Source organism: Cricetulus griseus, chromosome 9 (assembly GCF_003668045.3).
Source record: "Cricetulus griseus strain 17A/GY chromosome 9, alternate assembly CriGri-PICRH-1.0, whole genome shotgun sequence".
Taxonomy (NCBI): Eukaryota; Metazoa; Chordata; class Mammalia; order Rodentia; family Cricetidae; genus Cricetulus; species Cricetulus griseus.
Genome location: NC_048602.1, coordinates 27825039 through 27851191, shown reverse-complemented (window position 1 = coordinate 27851191; position 26153 = coordinate 27825039). Strand labels below are relative to the sequence as shown.

General features: G+C 57.5%; 3 protein-coding genes across 5 annotated transcripts in view; 2 read left to right on the top strand and 1 right to left on the bottom strand.

The window, feature by feature from the left end:
* Nucleotides 1–72: 72 nt before the first annotated feature.
* Trappc6a (trafficking protein particle complex 6A) lies at nt 73–10554 on the top strand. Of its 2 annotated transcripts, XM_027430904.2 has the most exons (6): nt 73–213; nt 8675–8742; nt 8896–9013; nt 9507–9590; nt 9703–9796; nt 10311–10554. In XM_027430904.2, exons 1-6 carry the CDS (start codon nt 82–84, stop codon nt 10340–10342), a joined length of 528 nt encoding a protein of 175 aa, XP_027286705.2. In that variant the 5' UTR covers nt 73–81; the 3' UTR covers nt 10343–10554. The 2 variants fall into 2 exon arrangements, with proteins under 2 accessions (XP_027286705.2, XP_035305350.1); XM_035449459.1 differs by lacking the exon at nt 8675–8742 and having other exon boundaries at nt 79–213.
* Nucleotides 10555–12095: 1541 nt separating this feature from the next.
* On the top strand, nt 12096–19468 carry LOC113837306 (NTPase KAP family P-loop domain-containing protein 1). Of its 2 annotated transcripts, XM_027430983.2 has the most exons (5): nt 12096–12351; nt 13037–13155; nt 14059–14520; nt 16114–16245; nt 17417–19468. In XM_027430983.2, the coding sequence occupies exons 2-5, from the start codon at nt 13065–13067 to the stop codon at nt 19231–19233; spliced, it is 2502 nt and encodes an 833-aa protein (XP_027286784.1). In that variant the 5' UTR covers nt 12096–12351; nt 13037–13064; the 3' UTR covers nt 19234–19468. The 2 variants fall into 2 exon arrangements, with proteins under 2 accessions (XP_027286784.1, XP_035305323.1); XM_035449432.1 differs by lacking the exon at nt 14059–14520 and having other exon boundaries at nt 12104–12351.
* Nucleotides 19469–24307: 4839 nt separating this feature from the next.
* Nucleotides 24308–26153, bottom strand: part of Ppp1r37 (protein phosphatase 1 regulatory subunit 37) — a 30131-nt gene continuing 28285 nt past the window's right edge. The window contains exons 11-13 of the mRNA XM_027430901.2: nt 25286–26051; nt 24953–25039; nt 24308–24814 (exon numbers count right to left, since the gene is read on the bottom strand). Of these exons, the coding sequence (XP_027286702.1) occupies nt 24957–25039; nt 25286–26051 (849 nt within the window). The 3' untranslated portion in view covers nt 24308–24814; nt 24953–24956. The remainder of the gene's footprint in view (nt 24815–24952; nt 25040–25285; nt 26052–26153) is intronic.

The window sequence follows — 26153 nt, the reverse complement described above, 5'->3', positions numbered from 1 at the left end:
GTATCCCCCAATCGTCAGCGCGCGGGGGCGGGGGCTGCCTCCGAGCACCAATCAGCTCGGCTCTGCCTCCGGAGCGGACCAATGGGGAGCGGAGGGGTTGCCAGGGAGCGCGGGGGCGCGAGGCGGCGCATGGCGGACGCGGTGCTGTTCGAGTTTCTGCACACCGAGATGGTGGCCGAGCTGTGGGCCCCGGACCCAGACCCTGGCTCGGGGGTGAGCGGCACGGCGTGGCCTCGGGGGTGACTTCCCGGTGGAGGAGTGGGGTGCAGCCGGGCCAAGGCCGGGCATTGCTAAGGTGGAGTGCCATGGTGCCGGGCCCGGCCCTGCTGCTAATTAGGGTAATTGGCGATTATTAGGGGCGGGCGAGGGCTCGCCTCACCTCTCGCTTGTGGGCGACTCCCCGTGCTTCCGTTTCCTCCTTAGGAGATGCACCCCAACCGTCCCCCTGTCACCCGTCCCCGACGCCCCTGTGCCCCGGGGTAAATTAGTCTGTGCGGACCGCATTACCCCCAGCACACAGTGGGTCCTTTAGCAAGGATTTGGCCCCAGCAGTGAGGAAAGGCCCCACCCGGTGATGTGGAGGGTGTTGCTGGGATCACTGCAGGATTGTAACCCGTAATAGTCGCTGCCACTTACGTGTCCCTCGGTGCAGCGCTGGGCGTCACGCTCGCACTCGCGTGGCTCGTCCGCCCCATCCCGGGGCCGCCAGCCTGACCCTTCCGTGTGGCCACTGCTTGCACTCTGCTCTGACTCAGTAAAGGGCTTACAAGTAGCTTCCCGCCAGCCTGCAGAGCTGCGAGCTTGCCGCTGCCACCCAGCGGTCCCTTACTGGGGCCCCACAGCTGAGACTATAGAGTTGTTGGGGGTCCCAGGGACCTCCCTGACTTTGGCTGCTTGGCGGTTGTCACGCCTTCCTCTGGAGTTCAAAGCCTGCTGTAGGCACTGCTCTGCCCCTTCTGTTGCTTCCCTGACAGCCCGCTGCTCCCCCTGATGAGCACGAAGTTTGTGAGTTTGTGAGGCAGGTTTTCACTGCGTAGCCCAGGCTGAGGCTAGATCCCAGCCCCTCACTGGGGGACTCCAGGCAGGGGCTCTACCACTGAGCCACGCCCCAGCCCTCACTGGGGGATTCTAGGCAGGGGCACTACCCCTGAGCCACACCCCAGCCCTCACTGGGGGACTCCAGGCAGGGGCTCTACCACTGAGCCACACCCCAGCCCCTCACTGGGGGATCGCAGGGCTCTCCACTGATTCTAGGCAGGGGCTCTACCACTGAGCCACACCCCCAGCCCCTCACTGGGGGATTCTAGGCAGGGGCTCTACCACTGAGCCACACCCCCAGCCCCTCACTGGGGGATTCTAGGCAGGGGCTCTACCACTGAGCCACACCCCCAGCCCCTCACTGGGGGATTCTAGGCAGGGGCTCTACCACTGAGCCACACCCCCAGCCCCTCACTGGGGGATTCTAGGCAGGGGCTCTACCACTGAGCCACACCCCCAGCCCCTCACTGGGGGATTCTAGGCAGGGGCTCTACCACTGAGCCACGCCCCCAGCCCCTCACTGGGGGTGGCACTGGCTGGTCCTGCCTCTGCCTGGAAAGTGCTGGGATTAGAGGTGTGCAGACTCCAAACTAAACGTCCTCGCTCTGTTCCTTCTCTGACCTGAGAAATGCACCCCCAGATCAAACTTGGGCCCTGTGTGTCCGTGGTGTCCCCTGTGTGGTACGGTTGACCTCTGTATCCCGCAGAGCTGCACTCAGAGCCAAGGGCTCTCACTTACCTGTTGTAATCTCGGACACATGATCCTCCTGCCTACACGTCCCAGGTGCTGGGATTGGAAGCACCATTTTTCTTTTTCTTCCAGACAGGGTTTCTCTGTGGCTTTGGAGGCTGCCCTGGCACTCACTGTGTAAACCAGGCTGGCCTCGAACTCAGAGAGATCCGCCTGCTTCTGCCTCCCAAGTGCTGGGATTAAAGGCAGAGGAACAGATTTTTTTTTATTACATTTGTAATGATTATTCACAAACTTTTTAATTTCCTAAACTGTATGGTATAATTATATAGCAGTAACATTGCATTAGCTTTATAACCATCTAGGAAGGATTTACAGTCCATAAGAAGACGGGGATTGCTGGACTGTGGTGGTGCACACCTTTAGTCCCAACACTTGGGAGGCAGAGGCAGGCGGATCTCTCTGAGTTCAAGACCAGCCTGATCTATACAGCTAGTTCCAGGAAGGCCAGGGCTACATACATAAACCCTGTCTCGAGAAAAACAAAAAAGGCTGGGGTTCTGGCTCAGTGGTAGAATCCCAGCCTAGAATTCCCCAGTGAGGGACTGGGGGCGTGGCTCAGTGGTAGAATCCCAGCCTAGAATTCCCCAGTGAGGGACTGGGGGCGTGGCTCAGTGGTAGAGCCCCTGCCTAGAATCCCCCAGTGAGGGGCTGGGGGCGTGGCTCAGTGGTAGAGCCCCTGCTAGAATCCCCCAGTGAGGGGCTGGGGGTGGCTCAGTGGTAGAGCCCCCCCTAGAATGCCCCCAGTGAGGGCTGTGTGGCTCAGTGGTAGAGCCCCTGCCTAGAATCCCCCAGTGAGGGGCTGGGGGTGTGGCTCAGTGGTAGAGCCCCTGCCTAGAATCCCCCAGTGAGGGGCTGGGGGTGTGGCTCAGTGGTAGAGTCCCTGCCTGGAGTCCCCCAGTGAGGGGCTGGGATCTATCCTCAGCACAACAAAATAAAGCAAAGACTGTGGCAGAGACTGGGCTGTTGCAAACACTCCATCTCATCAGGAGGAATTTTACTGTTTATCTGTGGAAGTTAAGTGTCCAGGTTGTAGAACAGCACCTGAGGCAGGCAGAACATCCTTGTTTTGGAAGCAGCAAGGCTCTGGGGACAGTCAAAAACATAAAAAAAACTGAGTCCCTCAGCTCCAGAATTTGTCTTTGGGTGGGGAGCGGCCCGACCCAGCTGCTCTTTGCTCTGCACTGTCTGCCGTTGGTTCCAGTGGGGACCACTCGTCTCCCAGCACCCTCTCTGTGTATTACCCCCCTACCCTCCCTGTGTATTACCCCCCTGTTCTTTCTAGGCAGCATCACGTGGCCAGCAGGGACAGCCCTAGTGCCACGCTGGCTGGCCGGGCTCTGGTGTGTTCGCAGGGGACGTAGAGTCCCTGCTTTATCTCCTCCAGGGGAATAAGATACTGAAAATGTCACAGAGCCTTTGCAGGCTGCTGTGGTGGGGGCTTCTCCCCCTCTGCCCGTCTTCCCTGCCCCTTCCCCTGCTTTCTGTGGTCTCCTCGCCGTAGTTGGATCTTTCTTTGGGCGGTCAGCTCACAAATAACCACATGGAGGTTTATTAATTATGAAAGCCTGGCCTTAGCTTAGGCTTGCCTGTAAGTGGCTCTTAGCACTGAAATTAACCCCTCTCTACGATCTGTCGTGCACCCCCCATCCGGCTACATCTGCGTCTCCGTATGTCTCCTCTGCACCTCAGTTATGTCCTCCTACTGCCTCTCTCCACCCGGAAGTCCCACCCACACCTCCTGTGTAGCCATCGGCTCTTCAGCTCTTTACTAATCCACTCACTGCAGTGTAATCTCACACAGAGCACGCATAACCCACAACATTTCCCCGTTTTGTCTAACTAAAAAGGAAGGCTTTTAACTCTGACAGTAAAATTATATCTAATATGAACAATCTCAGATGAGAATTCCATTCACAGTGTTCAGTTCCTTTTGTATTTGGAATATTCAGAGGAAAACTATTATCTTGGTGAATTTAAAGTTTTATGCCTAAACCATTTTCTATCATAACTTTCCATCCTAAAACTGTCTTTTTAGATCTCAAAACATTTCTTAGACAAGTTAAGCTTTTATGTCTCGAAACCTTATACCCTTTATACCTCTTTTTTTTTCCTCCTCTTTCTTTTTTTTTTCTGGATTTTTGAGACAGGGTAGCTTTGGAGCCTATCCTGGCACTCACTCTGTAGACCAGGCTGGCCTCGAACTCACAGAGGTCCACATGCCTCTGCCTTCTGAGTGCTGGGATTAAAGGCGTGCGCCACCAACTCCCGGCCCTAAATGATTTATAATAATAGGTTTTTGTTGTTGTTTTGAGACAGGGTTTCTCTATTGCCCTAGCTGTGCTGAAACTTGTTCTGTAGACCAGACTGACCTGGAACACACAGAGATCCACCTGTCTCTGCCTCCCAAGTGCTGGGACTAAAGGCGTGCACCACCACCACCCAGCATTATAATAATGGCTTTTAAGGACTAGAACTTTAGGTTGCATTTTTAAATGAGCTGCATAGGTACAATACCTTAAACAAGAGTAGAAACACATATACATATAACAAAAATAACCTTAAATTTGTATCACTATAGCGTTGGTGGCGCAGGCCTTTAATCCCAGCACTCGGGAGGCAGAGGCAGGCGGATCTCTGTGAGTTCGAGGCCAGCCTGGTCTCCAGAGCGAGTGTCAGGATAGACTCCAAAGCCACAGAGAAGCCCTGTCTCGAAAAACAAAAATTGTATCTAAATACAAAAACATCTTAAACAAGAATAGCAACATATATGCAGTTTAATAAAAATAGCCCTTAACTTTGTGTCAGTATATAAAAACATCTTTAAGAGTAGAAACATAACGTACACTATAACAAAAATAACCTTAAATTTGTATCAATATACGAAAGTCCATACTAATGTAAAAACCTGAGACAAGTAGTTGCTTTTTTAGTTTGATAGTAGCTTCAATAATCTACCCTTTTATGCTGTCATTTCTGTATCCCCCTTTTTCTTCTCAGAATGAGATCCCCGAATCTAATCTCCTTTGTTCAGCTTTCTCCCTATGACCAACAACTTGTAACCAACCCCCCTAAATGATGGCAAACAGCCACGACCCACCAAATGACCAACCCCCCTGCTTCCTGTTGTTTTGGGTGATGGCATCTTTATAAGACCCTGAGAAAATTGGGAGAATAGTCAAGTCCAGGGAGAGCTAACCGAATCATTTGTTGTCCAGTCTCGGTGTGATGGGGAAATACAGGGCTTATCTGAAGTGTGTGAGGCTGGACCATCATAGTTAGCAACTTTGAAGTTGTTCTGGATGCAGAATTTTGAGGAAACTGCAACCGAGGCCTTCTGAGAGGCTGGATCACCTGGGCCACTCGTCTTTATCCGCATCTGGTCCTTTTTGTTTTCTGAACACACGCAGACTTTTAAAGGTAACATAACTATCTATATATAGATACAGATTACAGATATACCCGTGTCAACACCAGGATGGAATGTGTGACGTGCACAAGTCAGTTAAAGATGATTTTTTTGTTCTATGTTTGAGCAGATAAAAGGCATCTGTTAACTTTACAGGTCTGTTTGGACTGTATAACCAAACTGTAATATAAATCTCTCCGTTCATATGAAAGGATGGCATGTAATAATAAGTCATGAGGACTCTGTAGCCAACAAGATTTATGATGATCCAGTCTCAGAGCTGCTGCCATTGTAGAGGGATCAGCATATAATGAATGTCGCCTGTCCTGGAGTCTTTCTTTCTTTTTTTTTTCTTCTTTCTTTCTTTCTTTCTTTCTTTCTTTCTTTCTTTCTTTTTTCTTCCGAAGCAGGGTTTCTCTGTGACTTTGGAGGCTGTCCTGGAACTAGCACTTGTAGACCAGGCTGGTCTCGAACTCACAGAGATCCGCCTGCCTCTGCCTCCTGAGTGCTGGGATTAAAGGTGTACGCCGCCGCCGCCGCCGCCGCCGCCGCCACCCGGCAAAGATTTTATAAAGGTTTTTTTTTTGTTTGTTTGTATCTGAACCTGACTTTCTGTGTATCTGTAGTGTTCTCTGACTGTGTAAAACACACCTTAAGCTCTTAGTAGGTGTTTAGGTGGCTTCCTCCTCGCTCCCTGAGAGACTAGCCTCATGCCAGTGGGTGTCTGCTGAAGCGGCATTTACTGCCTCTGCTCCGGCAAGTTTTGGGGTCCACTTCCGAGTCTCCGGGAGCAAAGCAGCCCAGGCAGTGACTGTGGCTGTGCTGGCTGGTGTGACTTCTCCGTTTGTGTGGTTGTACCCTGCCACCTCTGCAATCAGGACACAGGGACTTCTTATTAATTATGAAAGCTCTGCCTTAGCTTAGGCTTGTTTTTAACTAGCTCTTATCAGTCAAACTGACCCATTCCTGGTAACCTGTGGTCTGTCATGTACCACCCATTCTGCTTCCTCTGTCTCCTGGAGTATCCTCCCCGACCCTATTATGACCTCCTGGTTCCTCTCTCTGCCCGGAAGTCCCACCTATAGCTCCTGTCTAGCTATTGGCCTCAATATGCCTCCCTTCACCACCACACCACCTCACCCCTGAACCTGTGACCCTGACACTCCTGTCTGTTCAGTTCAGCAGATGCTTAATTGACCCTTGTCCAGGGACAGGCAGAGGGAAGCCAGTCATGACAACAGCTGTGTCTCTGTCACTGTGAGTAGGCAGTGCCTTAAGCTTCATTGCACATGTGGGGGAACTGAGGCCACTGTATCTAGGTCACATGTCCACGGTGCCCTATCCCAGGGATTTTGAAGTTTGCAGAAGGAAAACTTGAGCTTGCTAGCGACCCCTCCTCTCCCGACTTGGCTGGTGGGCCTGCCCCACGTGTGCCACTAGGATGCCTGAGCCGCAGAGAGTTGGGCATTCCTCATCACCCTAGGGAATCCTGAGCATGGACACACGGATTCCTTCTTGGTAGAGCTGGCTCTGCCTCCAGGAATTCTGGGGGAAACAGCGGCCACCAGCATCCCCGGGCTCACTTACCGCCAGGCTGTTCTAGGTTCTGGGGCTCTGGAACATAGCCACCTCCTTTGTAGTGTCCTCCTCCAGGTAATGGCTTCATCCACACTGCCTAGGAGATAACACCTCTTTTGATGGACACAGACGCACGCCCATGTGTGGGGCGTCACAGTAAGGCTTAAGAGGTTGATTTGTGGTTTGAACCCCCACCCCTGGGCCCTTCCCTCACTCCTAAGAATACCAGGGGACTGCTGCTAAGGCTACCTTCCTGTCCCGCAAAAAGAAACTGAGACACAGATCAGTGCCAGCCCATCTCCTTGGCCCCTGTTGTCTCAGAACACCAAACAGTCCCAGCACAAGGGCGACGGATGTGACAGGGATCGCCCATCTGTCACCCTGCAGGTCAGCAGTGTCTGTCTTCCACATACACTCTTTCCTCCTAGGCCGTGCTGGAGGAAGCCAGCAGAGCACTCCATCTTCCTGTGGGAAGGAAAGCCTGTTGTCTCTGCCCGTTTGGGTGAGGCCTGACTCCCCAGTGATGTGTTTTGATTACATTTATTTATTTTGTAGGGAACAGGGCATGGATGAGTGTGACGAGCACAAACAACTCATTGTTGGTTTTGAAACAGTTTCGCTCTATCCTGGAACTCGATGTGTTGACCAGGCTGGCCTCAAACTCAGAAATCTGCCTGCCTCTGCCTCCTGAGTGCTGGGATTAAAGGTGTGCGCCACCACCACCCAGCCAGAGGACAACTCTAGGTGGTCAGTTCTCTCCTTCCTTGTGAGACCCCAAAATGTAACTCAGGTCTTCAGGCTTGACTAATACCCCTACCCACTAAGCTATTTTTGCTGGCTTGCTCTGATGTTTTGTTTTTAGTCTCTGTATTTTGGTTTTTTGAGACAAGATTATGTCACTCTGGCTGTCCTGGAACTCACTATGTGGACCAGGCTGACCCTGAGCTCACGGAGATCCGCCCACGCTATCACGCCCAGCTTGGAGGGGTAGCCGAGACAGCCTCAGTATGTAGCCCTAGTTGGCCTCAGGTTTGTGATTCTTCTGCCTCAGCCTTCCAGGTGCTAGCTGGGGTCATGGTTTGTACTCCATGGCTGGCCAACACCTCGCTTTGAAATGTGGGTGCCCCTCACCCAGGCTCCCCTGCACTGAGCTAGCACCATGCGTGACTGTGGTGTGTTGAGGTGGGATTGGCACGCCTCCAACCCTCTTCTGAGGGGTGGGTGGCAGGGCTGTTTCTGCAACTTTAACCCTTCTCACGCTGTGAGACAGGGCCGCGTGTAGCCCAGACTGGGTTCAGCTCGCTTCGGTTGAGGATGACATGCTCTGCCCCCCAAGTTTGGGGACTATCAGCGTCCCCCACCACCCCTGCTTTGAATTTTTTCTCAACGTAGGCTTTGGCCAAGTAGCCCATGCTGGCCATAAATGCACTCCATATTTTGGGCACACCATGCGACCTTCCTGCCTCAGCCTGCCAAGCAGCCAGTGACAGATCTGCAGTGGGCCCAGGGCAGCTGCTTAACCCTTTCCAGCCTGCTTGCACCCAGGAAGGGTTAGCCTGCCTCAGCTCCCCAACGTTGAACGCAAATGGCATTCCCATGAGCCCCTGGAACAGTCGCAAACCTGCTCAACCCCTGACCCCCACCCTTCTCCTGTTGGGTGTTTGTGACAGGTGACCTAGGTGAACTTGGCAGCCAGGCGCCAACCTCATAGGGACAACATGGGGTTAGGAGCGATGAGAGGGTTGGGCTCAGGGACTCCACCTGGGCCCAAGACCAGGACAGCTTCCAGGAATCCGGTAGAAGGATCTGGAAGCTGGGCTTTCCTGGCCAAGGGGAGAGAAAGCTGAGGAAGAAACCTACCCAGAGTCCTTCCGGGCCTCCCTTTCTTGGCCTTCTAGGGAAAGAAGAAGAGCTTGTCAGTCCTGGAGGGCCTGGGCTTCCGCGTGGGCCAGGCTCTGGGTGAGAGGTGAGAGCCAGCCCCACCTGCCTTCCTCTGCTGCCTGGGAGGGTGGGCAGACCTGATGTTGGGGTTCCTGATGGCAAGACCTAGGGTGGAGAAGGTTGCATGGGCCCACACATGTACTGGATGGGCCTGGCTTCATCCCACACTCTTATCCAGGCTGCCCCGGGAGACGCTGGCTGTCAGAGAGGAGCTGGATGCCCTCAAGTTCCTGTGCAAAGACCTGTGGGCAGCCACCTTCCAAAAGCACATGGATGGACTCCGCACCAACCACCAGGTGGGTGTGCAAGCCGGCCCGGCCCAGCCCCAGCGCCTGGCCTCCAGGTTGGAGGCAGTGGAAGCCCTGCAAGGGAACATCACAGCCGGCACACTGGGGACTGGGGAGGCAAGAGCCTCCTTGGAGCCCCTAAGGGAAGCCGGGGCTGCAGTGGGGTGGGTGGCAGGGCTGTTTCTGCAACTTTAACCTGCCTGTCAGGAGAGAGCCCCACACAGGCAGCTATTGGCCTTGACGTGACGATTCTTGTCCCAGGCTTGTAGTCCCCATTGAACACCCACACTGGCCCGTTCCCCGCCACCACCTTCATAGGCCAGGGTTTCAGCTTCTTTGCGCACTCCTGCCAGATAGGGACTGCTTCCTAAGAAGCCACGTGGCCAGCAGGGTGGCCCAGGTGCTCCTTGGTACCCAGCTCCCCCCACTCCCAGCGCTAAAGGATTGGGTTCCAGGGTCCTCTGTCAGTGCCCAGCCCCATCAGTCTCTTTTCTGTCACCAGGGGACCTATGTGCTGCAGGACAACAATTTTCCACTCCTCATCACCATGGGCTCGGGGTCTCAGTATCTAGAGGAAGCTCCCAAGGTATTGGGGGTAGCACAGGACATGCCTGTCTGCCCATCCCCCTGCTAGGCCTCTCCTGGGGCTGGGGCCTGGCCTCCCCTCTTCCCACAGTGGTCTGTGTCCCCCATCCTAGTTCCTGGCCTTCACCTGCGGCCTTCTGTGCGGCGCCCTCCACACGCTGGGCTTCCAGAGCCTGGTCACCGCCTCTGTGACTTCCCTGCCTGCCTGTAAGTCATGGGGGAGGGGTGCTTTGCATCCCTGGTCCCTCATCAGTGCGGAGACATAGCTGACACGGACAGCTACCGTGAGCGCATCCGTGTACCCAGCCTGCATCCCTGGGGTCCCCCTAAGAGAAGAGGGTAGCACAGGACCCAGCAGGACATCTTAGACACCCTGGCCAGGTTCCCTGTTGACTTTGAAGAGTAGAATCTCACCACCCATCTGTTGTTATCTTCACCCCATAAGGTGTGGATGGGCCTGAGCACACCCCCCCGGGGGGGGCAGCTGCCACCCCCTCCTTGCCACTGGGGACCTGGGATAAATGAGCAGGGCACATCAGGAGCTCAGGCTAGCCCTCCTACCTCCTACATGTTCAGCCACCTGGCCCTGGGCTCCCTCAGGGTCTGGGATGCGGGCCAGTTGGGTGGGGGCGGTCCCCCTGTGACCCACTCACTCCAGGCACCCCAGGCTATTGGTGCAGGTGGACAACCAGCCTGCGTGACAGGGTTCCTTCCCTTCCAGGTAAGTTCCAGGTGGTGATCCAGAAGTCCTGAAGATCCCAGGCTTGCCCTGCCCCACCTCAGCCCCAGGAGACTGGCACCTTGGCCCTGCCTGAGTGGTCACCTCTGCGGGGGGCCTTGAAGCAGGAACCAGAGGGTCCCGGGCAGCAGGACAGGCCCATGACTTCAGAATGGGCATGGAGGGACATTGGGGGGCATCACCCAGATAACAAATGCTCAATAAAGGTTCTTTATGTGGAAAGCGATGTGTGCAGTGGCTGTCATGGCTCAGCTCACAGGCTCTGCCAGCCAACAACTCTTGGGCCACCCTGCTGCCTCCTCCTGGTTGTATTTGTGGTATCCGTGACTGCACATGGACTTGAGCCTGGGCTCTGCTGCCCACTGCGGTGTGGATAGGCGCCCAGGCCCAGGGACTGCAAACTGAGGTGGAGCCGAGACCTGCCAGGGAAAGAGCAAGGGCCACTGGCTCTTTTGCTAATGTTTAATTATATGGGTGTCTACTGAGTCCACTCCTCTGTAACAGCAGTGTGCGCTCTTAATTACCGAGCCATTGCTCCAGTCCCCTAGCCCCAAGACAAGGTCTCTCCAGGCTGGACAGGGCAGATGGTCCAGAGGTTAAAATCCCTTGTTGCTCTTGCCAAGGACCCAGGTTTGATTCCCAGCACCCATGTAGTGGCTCCACTTCCAGAGGTCTGGGGAAGCCCTGTTCTAACTACTGTGGGCACTGGGTACCCACACATAAATGCAAGCAAAAACATCCATAGACATAAGATAACATAAGAAGACAAGGTCGCCGGGCATGGGTGGCACACGCCTTTAATCCCAGCACTCGGGAGGCAGAGGCAGGCAGATCTCTGTGAGTTTGAGGCCAGCCTGGTCTACAAGAGCGAGTGCCAGGATAGGCTCCAAAGCCACACAGAGAAACCCTGTCTCAAAAAAAAAAAAAAAAAAAAAAAAAAAAAAGAACACAAGGTCTAGTTATGTAGCCCAGGTTGACTGATAACGTCACCAGGCTCAGCTGGGTCCCTGTGGTTGGGCTATCCACCCCTGTGGCCTAGTTCAGGTTCCCTGGCCTTCCCTACAACCAAACTCTTTGTACCCCAATTTGCATACATAACCCCCTGCCTGTTCAGCCCCTCTCAGATCCTGCAGCCTTGAATATCTGCCCGTTCTTTGCTACACAGCCTGGTGGGCAGGACTAACACCCACAGTTCACCTCTAGATATGGCTCTGCGGACAGGGGACACTCCCCAAAGAACGGGCTTGAATGACAGCTGGCAGAAAAGACACTTCACAGTGGGAGGAAGGTGGCCTGGCCCTGACAACAGGAGGCAGTGTGGCTCCCCGTGGCCCCTGCTAATGCAGGGAAAGAATTCCCACAGTATGGAGTGCCAATTTCCCCAGCACCACCCTGGCAGGGCCAAGCACGGGGCAGAATCCTGGAAGTCACCACTGCCTATCAATTCCCCACTCTGTGTGGTCTGGGGCAAGGAAGGGGCTTTGTGTCTCTGGGCCTCAGATTTCTCATCTGTGAAGTGGGTACAACTTTCCGTGGGTTGTGACGATAAAGGGGGCTACCGAGTGACCTGGCTCAGAAGCTGCTCCCTGTGTGAGCCAGGGTTCTATGCAAGGCATCCAGAGCAGCGCCTGGTAAATGGGTCATCCTTTGGACAACCTCGAGAAACAGGTGCCAATCTGGCCTATTCATCAATGAGGAAGCTGAGGCCCAGAGAGATGAAGTCACTGACTCGCGGTCACACAGCTGTGCCACAGAGGAGCCAGCAGACTGTCGGGATTTTTTCGGCCTCCTCCCTCCCAGCAGAGGTGCGCAGAAAAACCTGGTGTGAAGATTGCTGTGGGCTCTCCACCCCCTTCTGGGTTCATCCTCTCCCGGGCACCCAGTCCTAGAGAGCAGCAGGCCAGGCGCCTGCCCAAAGGGCGGGGACACACGCCGGAGAACCGGCCGAGCGGGCGCCACTGGGCTCCAGCCAGGCCTGCGCGGGGCCACGGCAGGGAGCTGGGGCCGCCGGGGCCACCACCAGGTAGGTCCTGGGAGCCCAGGCTGGGACGGGGAGGGCGCGCGGCGGTAGGCTGGACCACTGGCCTGATCCCCAACCCTAATCACCCAGGTTCCCATCGTCCTGGGTCAGACAGTTTCTTTCCCAGCTCAGCTCTGACTCCTCCGGTCCTCTAAACACCCTGATGCCTGAGTCTCCTCAGAAGGCACCAGTTTGGCTTTACCCCAGACCCCCTCCTTTCCATCTCCGCGTTTAGGTCCCCACACTTGTTTATGTTTGCTTTTGCTTTGTAAGAGAAGGTCTCACTGTGTAGCTCTTTCTGGCCTCAAACTCAGAGACTCCCCCTGCCTCTGTCTCCTGAGTGCTGGGTTTACAGGCATGTGCCACCATGCCGGGCAGTTCCCTGCTCTTAGATTTTAGAGATTTTCTGGCTCTGCTTAGTGGCTCCCCAAAGTCGGCTGCATCAGTCTCCTATAGCCTGCCCCCCAAGCTCTGTACTCCCCACCTGGCCCCACAGAAACCCCTCTGGCCATTGTCTTTCCCTCATGTGGCCAAGCCAATGTGGCCCTTCTCATTTCAGTGCCCACTCCAGTGACCCAGGGGAGTCCCCCTCCCCCAAATTTGGACTGTGCCTCTTGCCCTGTCCAAGGCCACATCTTAGAATAGGCCAGGGGACCCTACCAAGCTGAGCGCTGACCCTTCCATCTAGGAACGGGCCACTGACGTCAGGGCCCGCCATGCAGAAAAACTACAATGCTCACTTCACCAAGAGTGCTCGGACCCCCAATGAGCAATACTTTTTGGATCCTGAGTTGGGGCACCAAAAAGGTAAGAGTTCATTTTCGAGGGGGTAGGTTGTGGCAGGAGAGGTGGGCAGGGTGGGTGGGTGGGTGCTGAATTTATGTGCAACCGAAGAAACAGGCTCCAAGGAGAAAAAGCCACGAGAGCCAATTGTTGTGGCACGGGTCTGTGGTCCCAGCATCTTCCAGGCTGAGGCAGGAGGATTGCTGCAAGTTCCAGGCTAGCCTGGGCTACAAAGTGAGACTGGTCTTACTGAAAAGGGCTGAGACAGGGTCTCACTAGGGCCCAGGCTAGCCTTGACCTCCTAGGCCCATGCACTCCTCCTACCCCAGCCTGTCACGAATCTGATATTAGGGGTGTGCACCGCCATGCTTGTCTCTTGTAGAGTCCAAAGGCTGGAGTGGTCACTAGGGGCGGGAGCAGGGGAATCCCTTCTGAAAACCTCCAGAGAAGCCAGGGTAGAGGGGGTGGCCCCCGTTGAGTGTGTCTGAGGTGGTGGCACAGGTTTCCACAATGACCAAGGGGAGTGGGGAGGGGGCTGTCGCAGACTCCTGGGGACCTTCTCAGCCCCTGGCCTGTCCCCTCTGGCCACTTCTGACCAGCCAAGCAGATCCTCAGCCATCCTCACCCCAAGATTTTGTAGTGAGGACTCCCTAGGGATGCAGAAATTTAGTCTCAGGATTTGGGATGCCAAGACGCACGAGTCTCCTGTAGTGCTCTCTCTCTCTCCATCCTCCCTGGCAAGCACAGACCCTGTGTGTCCGTCTCTGACCTCACCTGGGGTCCTTTGTGCCCATCTCCCTCCTGGGGCCTCTGGGGCTCCCACGGATGCGCCAGTCCAGCCTTACCAAATAGCACAACCTAGCTCAAACCAGTGTCCCCAGGGGGACCGGGACCCAGTCCCAGTCACCCCCACTTCCTTCCTTCCAGGATGCTGTCGTCAGTGGTACCCGGACTCGGTGGCCACTCACGCCCACGGGCCCTGTCAGCTGCGCCCCCAGGCTCACTGGCAGCAGGCCTACCGCAGCCACCGGGGTGGCAGCAGCTGCCGCAGGTGTCCCCAGCCCCTCATTCTTCAGCGACAGCAGCAGCAGCAGCAGCGGCAGCGGCAGCGACAACCCCCACCCCTCCCTCCCAGCCCGCTGCGGCAGCGGCTCTGTCCAGTTCGCGGGGCCCAGAAGGGGTCCCCAGCGATCGCCGCTGCCCGCATGGGACCAGCCAGCGCCCCCCAGCCTGCCACCCCCTCATCACCCACAGCAGTGTCAGCCATGGCCAGCAGCGGCCCAGCCCTGCCCCCTGCAGCCGGCGCCCTCCTGGAGCCCAGCGAGCCCACCGAGGCGCGGCCCCTGCCCGCGCCCCCAGCCTGCGGCTCCTTCACCTCCTACGGCGCCGGTGCTCAGTCCAGGCCTTCCTTTGGGGGCTGTGTCCCCATCTGCCTCGCTTCTGCCTGGGCCTGCTGCTCCCTGGCTAGCTCTTTGGGCCTGTCCTCTGTGGTCCCTGTCAGGACGAGCGCTTATCCCAACTCCTTGGTGTCTCTGCCTCAACTGTTGGGGGTCCCTGATTTCTGGGCCAGGCCCGTGCTCGGAGCCTCTGCCCCTGTCCCTCTGCTGGTGGCCTGTCCCTCTGCTTTCTCTTTTCCTAGCCCTACCGCCACTGGCCCGCAAGGCCAGGGAGGACACGGGCAGGGGTGATGTGTGGACCTGGGGCCGCTTTTTGGCCAGCTGCGGTGTTGGATTGGGCGGCACAGGTCAAGAGTGGAGGTTACAGGAAAGGTGGGGAGTGTGTGTGGGGGAGGGGCGAGCACTCAGGAATTGGGGGGCCATGGTCACCCGGTGCAGCGGCCTCAGGAAGACAGCTCAGTGAGGAGTTATAGGATCACTAGGTGACAATCACATCGAAGACAAATGGGAACAGAGCTTAAATCGGGTCCATCAGCAGGGTACAACCCAGATGGCAGGGCCATATTAGACACTGAGGTGACCTGCTCCAGGGACAGCCAAGGTGAGACCGGCATAGGCTTGGGGTGTCCCTCAGAGAAGGGGACACTGGGAAGAGGCAGCTATAGAGTCCATTAGGAGGAGGGAGGGGCTCGGTGCCTGACCCAGGTTCAGGGGTGGGGGTGGCAAAGGTGGGGACACAGCTGTTTCAGGATCTGGGTCCGGCAGAACTCACAGCAGGGCTGGGCACGAACAACCTTGCCCAGGCGCCCGGGGCCGGGAAGTCCATTTCACACTCAGAACAAGAGAGGATTAGGAAGGTGAGGTCACTCATTGATTAGGCATGGCTGGGGACGAGGTCCGCCCGGGCCACTGCCACCTCAGCTCACCTTATCCTAAGCTCTTGTTGGCTCTGCTGCCAGGCACAGCCACAACCGGAGGCTCACTGCGTCAGCTTCCATGATTGGGCCCCGCCTTTAGGACACCCTAATTCCAGGTCCAAGAAGCAATGCTCAAGGGTACAGGGTGCCCCCTGCAGAGGGGACATTGTGCACAAGGCCTCCGTGTCCATTGGATACAGGGGCATTGACCAATGCCTGGATCGGCCTCTTTGTGCTACATCCTGCCTAGTGTCCTGTCACAAGAAGGGACAAGTAGTTCACAGGCCTCAGTTCCTAAACCCCTGTGAGGAACTGCTGAGTGTGTGGAGCTTTGGGGGGGGGGGGTGAGAGGGCCGTAGCCTCTGAGGGCCTTGTGCCACAAGAAAGGTCCTTGGCATTGTCCTGGGAGAACCCCTGACGTGTATAGGACTGGGCAGGCCTAGTGATCTAGGACCAAGAGTGACAGGTTCTGCAAACCTCTGGGTCAGGGCTGGGGACAGAGCAGGCCAGCGCCTAGAAAGGGCATTGATTCCCTTCCATGAGTCACCTTGGGGATTCAGGGAGGAGGATGCTGGTGGCAGAGCAGGGCTGGCTGGAGGCTCGGAGGGCGCACGGGAGGAGGGAGGGTGGCACCCAACCAGCCTCACTGACTCAGTTTCCCTTTCTAGACATCCTGACGGAGGATGATGTCTACTGCAGCTGTCTGGCTAAAACCCTGTGTCACGTGCCCGTCCCCGTGACCGTGGGCTTCTATGCTCCCTTTGGCTGTCGTCTTCATATGATGCTGGACAAGATTATGAGTGAGTGTCTTCTCCAAGTCACATCCCCTCTGTCACCTCCACCCCCACCAAATCTACCCCGAAGAACCCTCTCGAAAGATACTTTGGTCCTTCCCCTCCCCTGCTCAAGAACAGTACCCCTAAGGAGAAAGCCTGGGCTCTTCACTAAGGCTGCAGGCCACACCCTGGCTTCTGATGCAAGCCTTGCGCTCTGGTGTGGGGGGGGGGGGTCCCCAAGATCCCAAGCACACGGATGTAGACTAAGACAGCAGCAGAAAGTTGGCCAGCTGCTGGCGACGGCAGTCATGGCTGGAGTTCAGTCCCTGCTGACTGTTGGTTTCCGACCCTGCCTTGTTAATCGGTGCATGAGAGAAGGACACGAATGGCCCTGAGTGAGTTCCAGCCCTGGGCTGGGTCACGGGCGAGGCGACAGTTCCCCGCTCACTCAGCACTAGTCTAACATCCCGTCCCAGTGTGATCACCACCCATCCTTCAGATACCAACAGGGCGTCCTTGGTGCTTGGGGGATCCAGGGATGACCAACCCAACAGTCAGCGCCCTGCCCTCCCTGGGAGAGGCGCGTGTCTGTCCTCAGTAACACCAAGAGTGTGGGTCCCTGGCCCAGCCTGATCATGGGAGGCTCCCTGGAGGAGGGGCAGTCAGCCAGAGAAAGAAATAAGCTGTGTTCCTGCCGCCTTGTCTGTCCTCTTCCCAGAGTCCAACCACCCATCCATCATCCATCCATCCATCCACCCACCCACCCATCCATCCATCCATCCATCCATCCATCCATCTTGTACCCGGGCCTTTCATTCTCTCCTTTAAACATCCATTCATCTTCTTGTACCTAGGTATTTCATTCATTTGTCCATCATATATCCATATTCTTGTTCCCGGGCTTTTCTTTCATTCATTTGTTCACCTACCCATTCATTCTCCGTGGGTATGGGGAATGGATGGATGGATGGATGGATGGATTGGACGTCCGGGCTGCCTCACCCTCTTGCGTGGTCCTCGCTCTTTCTCCCTCCCTCCCTCCCTCCCTCCCATCCTCTCTCCAGGGAGGGTCCTAGTCCTGTCCTCGCCCTCCCTCCCACCTTCACTCAGGTGCGCCGGGACCCGGCCCCTCCCCCATCTGACACCTCCCCTCCCCTCTCCCCTGTCTCTCCCCCGTCTCCCCCGCCCCCCGCAGCGCTGATGCAGCAGGAGGCCGCGCAGCGCGAGAGCGAGGAGCTGCAGCGCGTGCAGTGGCGGCCGCGGCGCGTGCGCGGCTGGGGCGTCCCGCAGCTGCTGTGGTTCCTGGTGTTCCTGCAACCGGTGATCACCGAGCTGCACCTGCGGCGCCGCAACGTGCGCTTCCTGTTCATCCGCTTCAGCGCCTGGCAGTACGCGGGCACCGACAAGCTGTGGGCGGGGCTGGTGACCACGCTGTGCGAGGGCATCCGCCACCACTACGGCGCGCTGCCCTTCAGCGTCTACTCGGTGCTGGGCAACAAGCCGTGCGGCCCGCGCGACGGGCTGTGCCAGCGCGAGTGGCACTGCCGGCGCCGCGTGTGCCTGGCGCTGCTGGCGCTGCTGGCCGCGCTCTGCCTGGGCATCGGGCTGCTGTACTTGTCGCTGGGGGGCCACGCGCCGGGCCACGCGGCTCCCGGGGTGCTGAGGGCGCTGGGCGGCGCCGCCACCACGCTGTCGGGCTCGGGGCTGCTGATGGCCGTGTACTCGGTGGGCAAGCACCTGTTCGTGAGCCAGCGCAAGAAGATCGAGCGCCTGGTGTCGCGCGAGAAGTTCGGCAGCCAGCTGGGTTTCATGTGCGAGGTGAAGAAAGAGGTCGAGCTGCTCACCGACTTCCTCTGCTTCCTGGAGATCTACCAGCGGCGCCGCCTGCGCGTCGTCCTCGAGGTCACCGGGCTCGACACGTGCTACCCGGAGCGCGTGGTGGGCGTGCTGAACGCCATCAACACGCTGCTGTCCGACAGCCACGCCCCCTTCATCTTCATCCTCGTCGTGGACCCCAGCATCCTGGCCGCGTGCCTGGAGAGCGCCAGCAACATGAAGGGCACGGCGGACAACGGCTACCTCTTCCTCAACCGCACCGTCACGCTGCCCTTCTCCGTGCCCGTCATGGGCCGCCGCACCAAGCTGCAGTTCCTGCACGACGCCGTGCGCAGCCGCGACGACCTGCTCTTCCGCGAGCTGAGCCGCCAGCTGCAGCCGCCGGGCCAGGCTGCGGGCGCGGCGGGCGAGGGCGAGCAGCTGCTGCTGGCGGTGGAGACGCAGGCGGAGGGCGAGCGCGCGCAGGGCCGCGTGGACGCCGAGGCGGCGCGCCGCATCCAGGAGGCGCTCTGCTGCCTGCACGACGACAGCGACTGCCTGTACGAGTACGTGCCCGACAACGTGGTGTCCATGCGGCGCATCGTCAACACCGTGCCCATCACGGTGCGCCTGCTGCAGCTGCAGCAGCAGCAGCAGCCGGACCGCCTGGGCCCCACTCCGCGCCACGCCGTGGCTTGGGTCGTGCTGGCCAACCAGTGGCCTTGTCGCCTCAGCTGGGTGCTGCAGTGCCTGGAGGACCGGCAGCAGGCCGGGGGCGAGCCCGAGGGCCGCGCGCGCCTCTGGGACGTCTTTTGTGACAACAGCCGAGAGCTGCACACCATGACCAAGGCCTTGCAGAATGTGCTGGACCTGGATGGCGACCCGGAGCTTTTTGAGCGCTTCCTGGGCACCGATTTCCCCTTCACCGTGGCCGAGGCACAGAGTTTGCTGCGCTGCACGGTTAACCTGGATCATTCCATCCGCCGCCGCATGGGCCTCATCCGGGCTGTCAGCGCGCTCAAGCCGCCCAGCCCGCCCAAGTCCCCATCCCGGGATGATCCCCAGGCCAGTCGCAGCGCCAGTAACGCCGCCGCCGCCGCAGGGACGTCCCAGGTGGCCCATGGCTCAGGACACAGTAGAGAGGCGCATCACCCCCGGGACCGGACCCATGGGGTCAAGCCAAGGCCAATGGCCTAAGTCCTTTAATTTCAGGGGGGGGGGTGTGGAGGTAGAGGCCGCTTGCGTTTGAGATGGAGAACACCCCGGATGGCAGCAACATCCCGCCTGCCCGGAGGAGGGTGTGAGGGTAGGGCTGGGCTCAAGACCAACGGGGTTTGGGATGGCACAAACCCTGGTGGCTTTGGAAGCCAAAGGGCGACAGGTAGTAGCTTCCTGGAGTAGGCAGCTGGCCACACCAGTGTCTGAGTGAACACAGGAGTCAAAAAAAAGCAATAAAGGAAGCTGTGGGAAGCCAGGGCTGGCATTCATGTCCTGGATTTCTGGCTAGGTGAGGATGCCACCTGCCCCCACGTAACTTCCTCCTCCGGGAGCCAGGCCTCTGAACTGCATCCTAGCGACTGATGTTGGCATCACGGGTGGTAGGAGGCTTGCGGGGGTGGTGGGTGAGGCTGCGGGGGCAGGGGACATGAAGGACAGACGCCAAGTTGACTCAGGTAAAGGGGAGCACCCAGGCCTCAGGGGATTCCAGGTCTTTGTTCCCCACACCCTCCTAGCCTGCCCTCTGTGGGCAGGGCAGGAACTGGCATTTCCCAGGGCGGAGCCTGTGACCTCACCAGGTGGCTCCACCCCTCAGCATGTGGGCTAATTAGGCCTCCGCCAGATGGGTGTGTGGCACTGCCTTCCCCAGATAGGCAGGTAACTGTCCAAGAGGAACTATGAAGGATGTGCCTGTTTTACGAGTCACTCCAGGGCCACTGAAGCCACATCACCGGCAGGGAAGTTGAGGAAGACGGATTGAGACATGAGGGGAATGCAGAGTCAGAGAAAAGCCAGGCAGGACAGTGACTGGGCTGGGCCCTGCCCTGCTAGCACGGTCAGAGACCAGGGATAGGTGTCACCCCTGTAGGTGGCTCCTGAGTGCCCAGTGGTCAGATATGCAGCCACACACTCAGGCTGGGGTCCCTCGTCCACTAAAGTATGGTGAGGAGGGAACAGCAGATCTGAATTACATAGAGATCGGAGTTTAAGGGGATGACTTTGTTTCGTGGTGATGAGGATCTATAAAGAACTTCCTGATAGACAAGAGTACCACTGAGCCACGCCCCCAGCCCCTCACTGGGGGATTCTAGGCAGGGGCTCTACCGCTGAGCCACGCCCCCAGCCCCTCACTGGGGGATTCTAGGCAGGGGAATCTTTTTGAGCCGGGACCCTGAGGACTAAGAAGACAGTACCCTTCACGCCAGAAACCAAGAGCTTGGCAAAATCACCCACTCGCCGGCTATGTGGTCCATTGCTTGCTGGTATTGGCCTCACATCCCTTAGGTCTCAGGCTTAACCAGTCTATTCCTGATTTTTTTTTAAAGATTTATTTATTATGTATATAGTTTTCTGTCTGCATGTATGCCTGCAGGCCAGAAGGGGGTGCCAGATGTCATTACAGATGGCTGTGAGCCACCATGTGGTTGCTGGGAATTGAACTCAGGACCTCTGGAAGAACAGCCAGTGCTCTTAACCTCTGAGCCATCTCTCCAGCCCTATATCTGACTTTCTTGATCTCTCATGATTACTGGTGAGTGAGCACAGGTCAGAGGGTTCCTCTAAGTGTCAGGAAATGTGCCTTTCAGCCTTGGTGTGGCTAGGCTCATGTCTGGAATTTCACAGTGCTGGGCATGGTGGCGCACGCCTTTAATCCCAGCACTGGAGAGGCAGAGGTAGGCAGATCTCTTGAGTTCAAGGCCAACCTGGTCTACAGAGCAAATTCTAGGACAGCCAGGACTACATGGGGAAACCCTGTCTCAAACAAAACCAAACCAAAAGTTTTACAGCCAGGCTGATGGTGTTGCCAGCCAAAAGGTGAAGCCACTGTCCTGACAGGGCTTCCTGACTCCATCAGGTCCCATTGAAGAACAGGCTGCGTGGGGGTCGGATGTCTCCTTTCCCAGGTGCAGGCTGCACTTGCTTCTTCATAGAGTTGGGTCTGGGAGCAGCCAAGACCACCATAGACTGGAGCTGGAGGACCAAGAGCACCACCGGAAGCTGAAGTATTTGCTGAGTGCCGCCGGTGTTGTTTTCTGGGCAGGGTGGACCCTCATGTAGCCCAGACTGACCTTTATAGCAGATGGCTCACCACATCCTGCCTACTCTATCTTGAAACTGTGTGTCTGCCAAACCCAACAGGATGTCAGGATTTAGTCCCCACATACCACAGGGCTTTTGTGTGATCTCGCACAGGCCAAGGAGCTGGCTGTCACCAACCAGAAGGATTCTAAGTGCCCTGTGTGCCTCTCCTGCTACTGCAATGGGCAGAGTAGATGAGACCCTCTGTCTGTCCGGGACCAGTGATGCCTGCAGCCCTTGGGGCTGACTGCCAGCACACACTTGCAGGGGTGGTGTCCCTGAGTCACATATGTGGTGGACGGAAAGCTGCTGCCTTCAAGATGAGCTCCAGGAAGTCTAGCAAGGAACATTTCCTCTGTCCGGGTCACTAGGACTCTGTACAGCTTCAGAACAACCAAACCAAGTAGGTGGTGCTGCACCCCTTTAATCCCAGCACTCGGGAGGCAGAGGCAGGTAGATCTCTGTGAATTCGAGACCAGCCTGGTCTACAAGAGCTAGTTCCAGGTCAGCCTCCAAAGCCACAGAGAAACCCTGCCTCGGAGGAAAAAAAAATTGGGGGCCAGAGGGTGCCATGGTGGTACAGTACTTATGAAGCATGCTGCCCTGGTTTCCTCTCTCTCTCTCTTTTTTTTCCGAGACAGGGTTTCTCTGTGTAATTTTGGAGCCTATCCTGGCACTCGCTCTGGAGACCAGGCTGGCCTCGAACTCACAGAGATCCGCCTGCCTCTGCCTCCCGAGTGCTGGGATTAAAGGCCCGGCTCATGTGTATCTCATATACCTGCTTGTATACCTGTAGTCCCAGTTACTCAGGAGGTTGAAATGAGGCTCACTGGAGCCCAGGAACTCCATGCCAGGCTGGAAAACACAGCAAGAGCCTGGCTCTTACCAAAAACAAAACAAAAACCAAAACCAAAAAAAGTGGACATAGCCATAGGGCTGGTCATATGACAACAGGATTGGAGTGACAAGCAACAGGCCACGAAAATTCTCTCTTGTTCTCAGAACCTCCATATTCAGGAGACAATGTTAGGCGTTAGCAGTAGCAGCCACTTGGGGTTTGTCACTGTCCACAGCCTTTCAGATGGGTCAGCTCTGTAGAGTGTACTGGCTTCCAGGACTGTGGACTGCAGGCTTGAGGTAGAGGCGGCCATCTGGCCACATAATTCTATCTGTAAACAGTCATTTGTCCCTCTTTGTCGCGGTTGTGTTTTGTTTTGAGACAGGGTTTCTATCTCATAGCCCTGGCTGTCCTGGAACTCACTTTATAGACCAGGCCGGCATCAAACTCTTGAGATCCACCTGCCTCTGCCTTCTGAGTGCTGGGATTAAAGTTGTGCACCACCATGCCCGGCTTTAAAAGATTTTTTAAAAAGATTTATTAGGTATGCAATGTTCTGCCTGCAGGCCAGAAGGGGACACCAGATCCCATTACAGATGGTTGTGAGCCACCATGTGGTTGCTGGGAATTGAACTCAGGACCTCTGGAAGGGCAGTCAGTGCTCTTATGCCCTGAATAATCTCTCCAACCCCAAAGGCCTCTTTATAAGTACCCTTTGCACGCTGGTTTGGTGCCTATCCTAAAGGACTCGTTCTCCTAGAAGGACCAGTTTCTCACACCATATTGAGAGCTGGTACAAGTGGAGACAAAGCCAAGACCAGGAGGAGACCCACACGGGCTCACAGAGGGTGTGTCTATGGGGCCAGCGCTGACAATACACTGACCATAGCCCCCTGAGGTGGTTGGGGACTATACTATTAGGACCCCACCAGGCAGGCTTTCCCCAGAACTCAGGATAACACGGCCCCTCCCCAGCGTAGCCCACAAGGGGCTGGTAGCAGGGTGGCTGTACTGGTGTCTCCTGGGTACTTAAGGGATGGAATCCAACAGATAGTGACTTGGTTAGCAATGGCTACTGTGTGTGGCTTCCCTGAGCCCCACTCCCAAACAAGTGTCTGGGGTGTCCTAAGGAGTGGTGAGGTTGTCTGTAGCAGGAGGTGACAGAAGTACAATCCTGTAGTGTTTCAAGAAAGGCTTTTGGGCTGGGGAGACAGCTCAGTGTATTAAAAAAAAAAATGCTTGCTTTACAAGACTGAAGACCCAGTTCAAATCCCAGCACCCATGAAAGGCCAGACAGTGTAGCATGGTGGCCTGTAATTGCAGTGTTCCTATGAGGAGACTGGAGCAGATGGGAGAATCTCCAGTTCACAGACCAGCTAGCCTGGTGTAAGAGATCCTCACCCAAATGAGGTGTGGTAGAAAAATACCCAGGGTTCTCCTCTCAGCTCCATGAGTGTGTCATGGCAGGCATGCGCTGTAGTCACACACCAATCTGTACACACACATCCTGTGCCTAAAAAGTAACTTTAAAAAATCTCTGACAGATACAATGGTGGGGTGCAGAGGCCTCTCAGGTTTTTGGTTGGTTTGGTTTCTCCAGACAGTTTCTCTATGTATCAGTCCAGATGGATGGCTCTCCTTAGTTTTCATTTCTTGCGGTGCCTGAGATTGAAGCCAAGGCTCACCACTGTCTAAGTCTTCACTTTCAGTCTAAGTTACCCAGAGTGGCCTGGAACTTGTGATCTTTTCAGCCTGAGTCACAGACCCGGTATTTCTCTGGTAGTCCACAAGCCAGGCACATGCTAATGGCAGAGCAGGAGGCTCACAGGCCCTGTGCCCACCCCTCCCTCCACAGATGGGGCCAGGAGAGGGCAGGCTGGACCTGCTATCTCAGCCACGGGAACCTCCAGGCCGGCTGCACGTGACAGAGAGTGGCCTTAGTGTGTTGCTCGAGGTGTGGATGGGTAAGAAGGTGGGGGGCATGGGGAGGTCTGCCCAGCCTTCTGGGTTTCCTTTGGGGGCGCTCACCTCTCCCCCTTGGGCCCGGCGCGAAGCAGAGGCAGACGGTGACCCCAGCTCCCGTTTATTAGAAAAGGTGTGACAGCGGCACCGACAGGAGTGGCCCCAGCCCCCCTCCCCACACCTATCCCCCACCCGCTGCCCACTGTTGTAGTGCCTGCCAGGGCGCAGCCTCAGCGGCCCGGGCAGCAGGGTCCCAGAACCCCACTGCTGCGTGCCCAGCTCCCTGATAGATTTTATTGCACTTAAGAAAGAAGCTCTCTTCCTTTCCGCTGGCCCCACCCCACAGGGGCTGGCAAACGACCACCACGCTCAGCTCACCGGCCAGGTCCTGAAAGGGGCCAGGGGGCCACCCTAATCTGTCCTGCCTCCTACCCCTCCCCAGGACCAGTGACCCTGGAGAGCTCCTCCCGTCCGTCCTCCTCCTGTCCACCCGGCCCCAACCTAGAGAGCGAGAGCGGCAGACACATAAATAGTGCTTTGCTTTCAAGTCCAGGAAGCCGCCCCCGGCCCCCAGCCCCGTGCGAGCGCCTTGTGGCTGTAGTGTTCCTCCTGGGGGACTAGGCGGGGGTCAGCAGATCCCTGGATGGCTTCAGCTCATCACAGACCGGCCGAAAGAAAGAACTGGGGGAGGGAACAAAGGTGGGGACGGTCAGCGGGCATGCGTGGGCAGAGGGCAGCCCTGCCTCCTCCCCAGCTCGGATCCCACGGAAGGACGGACGGACGGACGGACGGACGGGCGGGCGGGCGGCACCTACTTACAGTGTCACAGTGTGTCCCGCGGGGCCTCCTGACTGGCCTCTAAAAGCAGTTCCTCCAGCTTGCTGGCCCCCTGGGGGCGGTGCAGTGCTGCGGGCGGAGGGTGGCAGCTCCTCAGAGGCAGGAGGGCACCGCCCTGCCCCTCCGCACCACACAGTCGTCCCCCCCCCGGAGAGCTTCGGGGGGGCCAGAGACGGGATCACAGCCACACTCTTCTTCCTCTCTACCCCTTTGCGCCATTCTCAAGACCGAGCCCAAGCTCGAGCCCTCCCACGGGCCCCACGGGCTTCCTTCCCTGCCGCGGTCCCCCCCCCCCCGCCTGCCCACACTTCTCACCGTGCTCCAGGCTGCAGCTGTCCCCCTTAGCCTCCGGCCCCGGGGGTGGCTCTGGGGGCAGCGCCAGGGCGAACTCGGGCTTCAGGCCGTTGGGCAGCGGCTGCCCTGCCTGAGGTGGCTGCGGCTGCAGCTGAGCCTCGGATGACTCTGGGTCCGGGATGTCCATGGTCTGAGGCGGCCGAGAGGCGGGTGGGGAGGGAGGAGAGCGGGGAGGACAGGAGACAAAGGTGGGGGGCACAGGGGGCTCTGGCCGCTCGGGTGGACTCTCCACCCGGGTCACCACGAACACCTTGTGGCCTCGGCCCGGGCTGGAGACAGAAATGCGCTGCTCAGCGGGGGCGGAGGGGCTGCCTGGGGGGCTCCTGTCCCCAGGGCCTAGGGAGTCCGTGGAGGGGATGAGGGCAGGGCAGGGGGCCGAGGGGCTGCGGTCAGCGCCGCCCTCATCCCTCTGCTGGTTCTGTTGCTCCTGGTCCTCCGCCTCCTCCTCCTCCTCCTCCTGCTCCTCCCGGTCCGGGTCCGGGTCCGAGTCCGAGTCCGAGTCCGAGTCGGGGCCAGGTCCAGGTCCAGGGGCCCCATTCTGTGCCCCCGCGGCTGGCAGGTCCCCAGGCTCGTCCAGGGGCCGGGGTGCGGTGATGGTGATCTCGGGCATGGAAGCCGCCGGCTGCAGCGGCTGCTTCTCCCGCTCGCGCACCAGCACGAAGTTGCGCTTGCAGCCGTTCTGGATCTCAGCCAGCAGGGCTTTCTGCGTCTCAATGAAGGTCTTCACCTGTGGGACCCGGCCTGCTAGGGCTCTGTCGGCCGCCGCCCTACCCTGACCCGCTCACCCTCCCGCCTGCCCGGCCCAAGACAGCACTGGCACAAAAGCAAG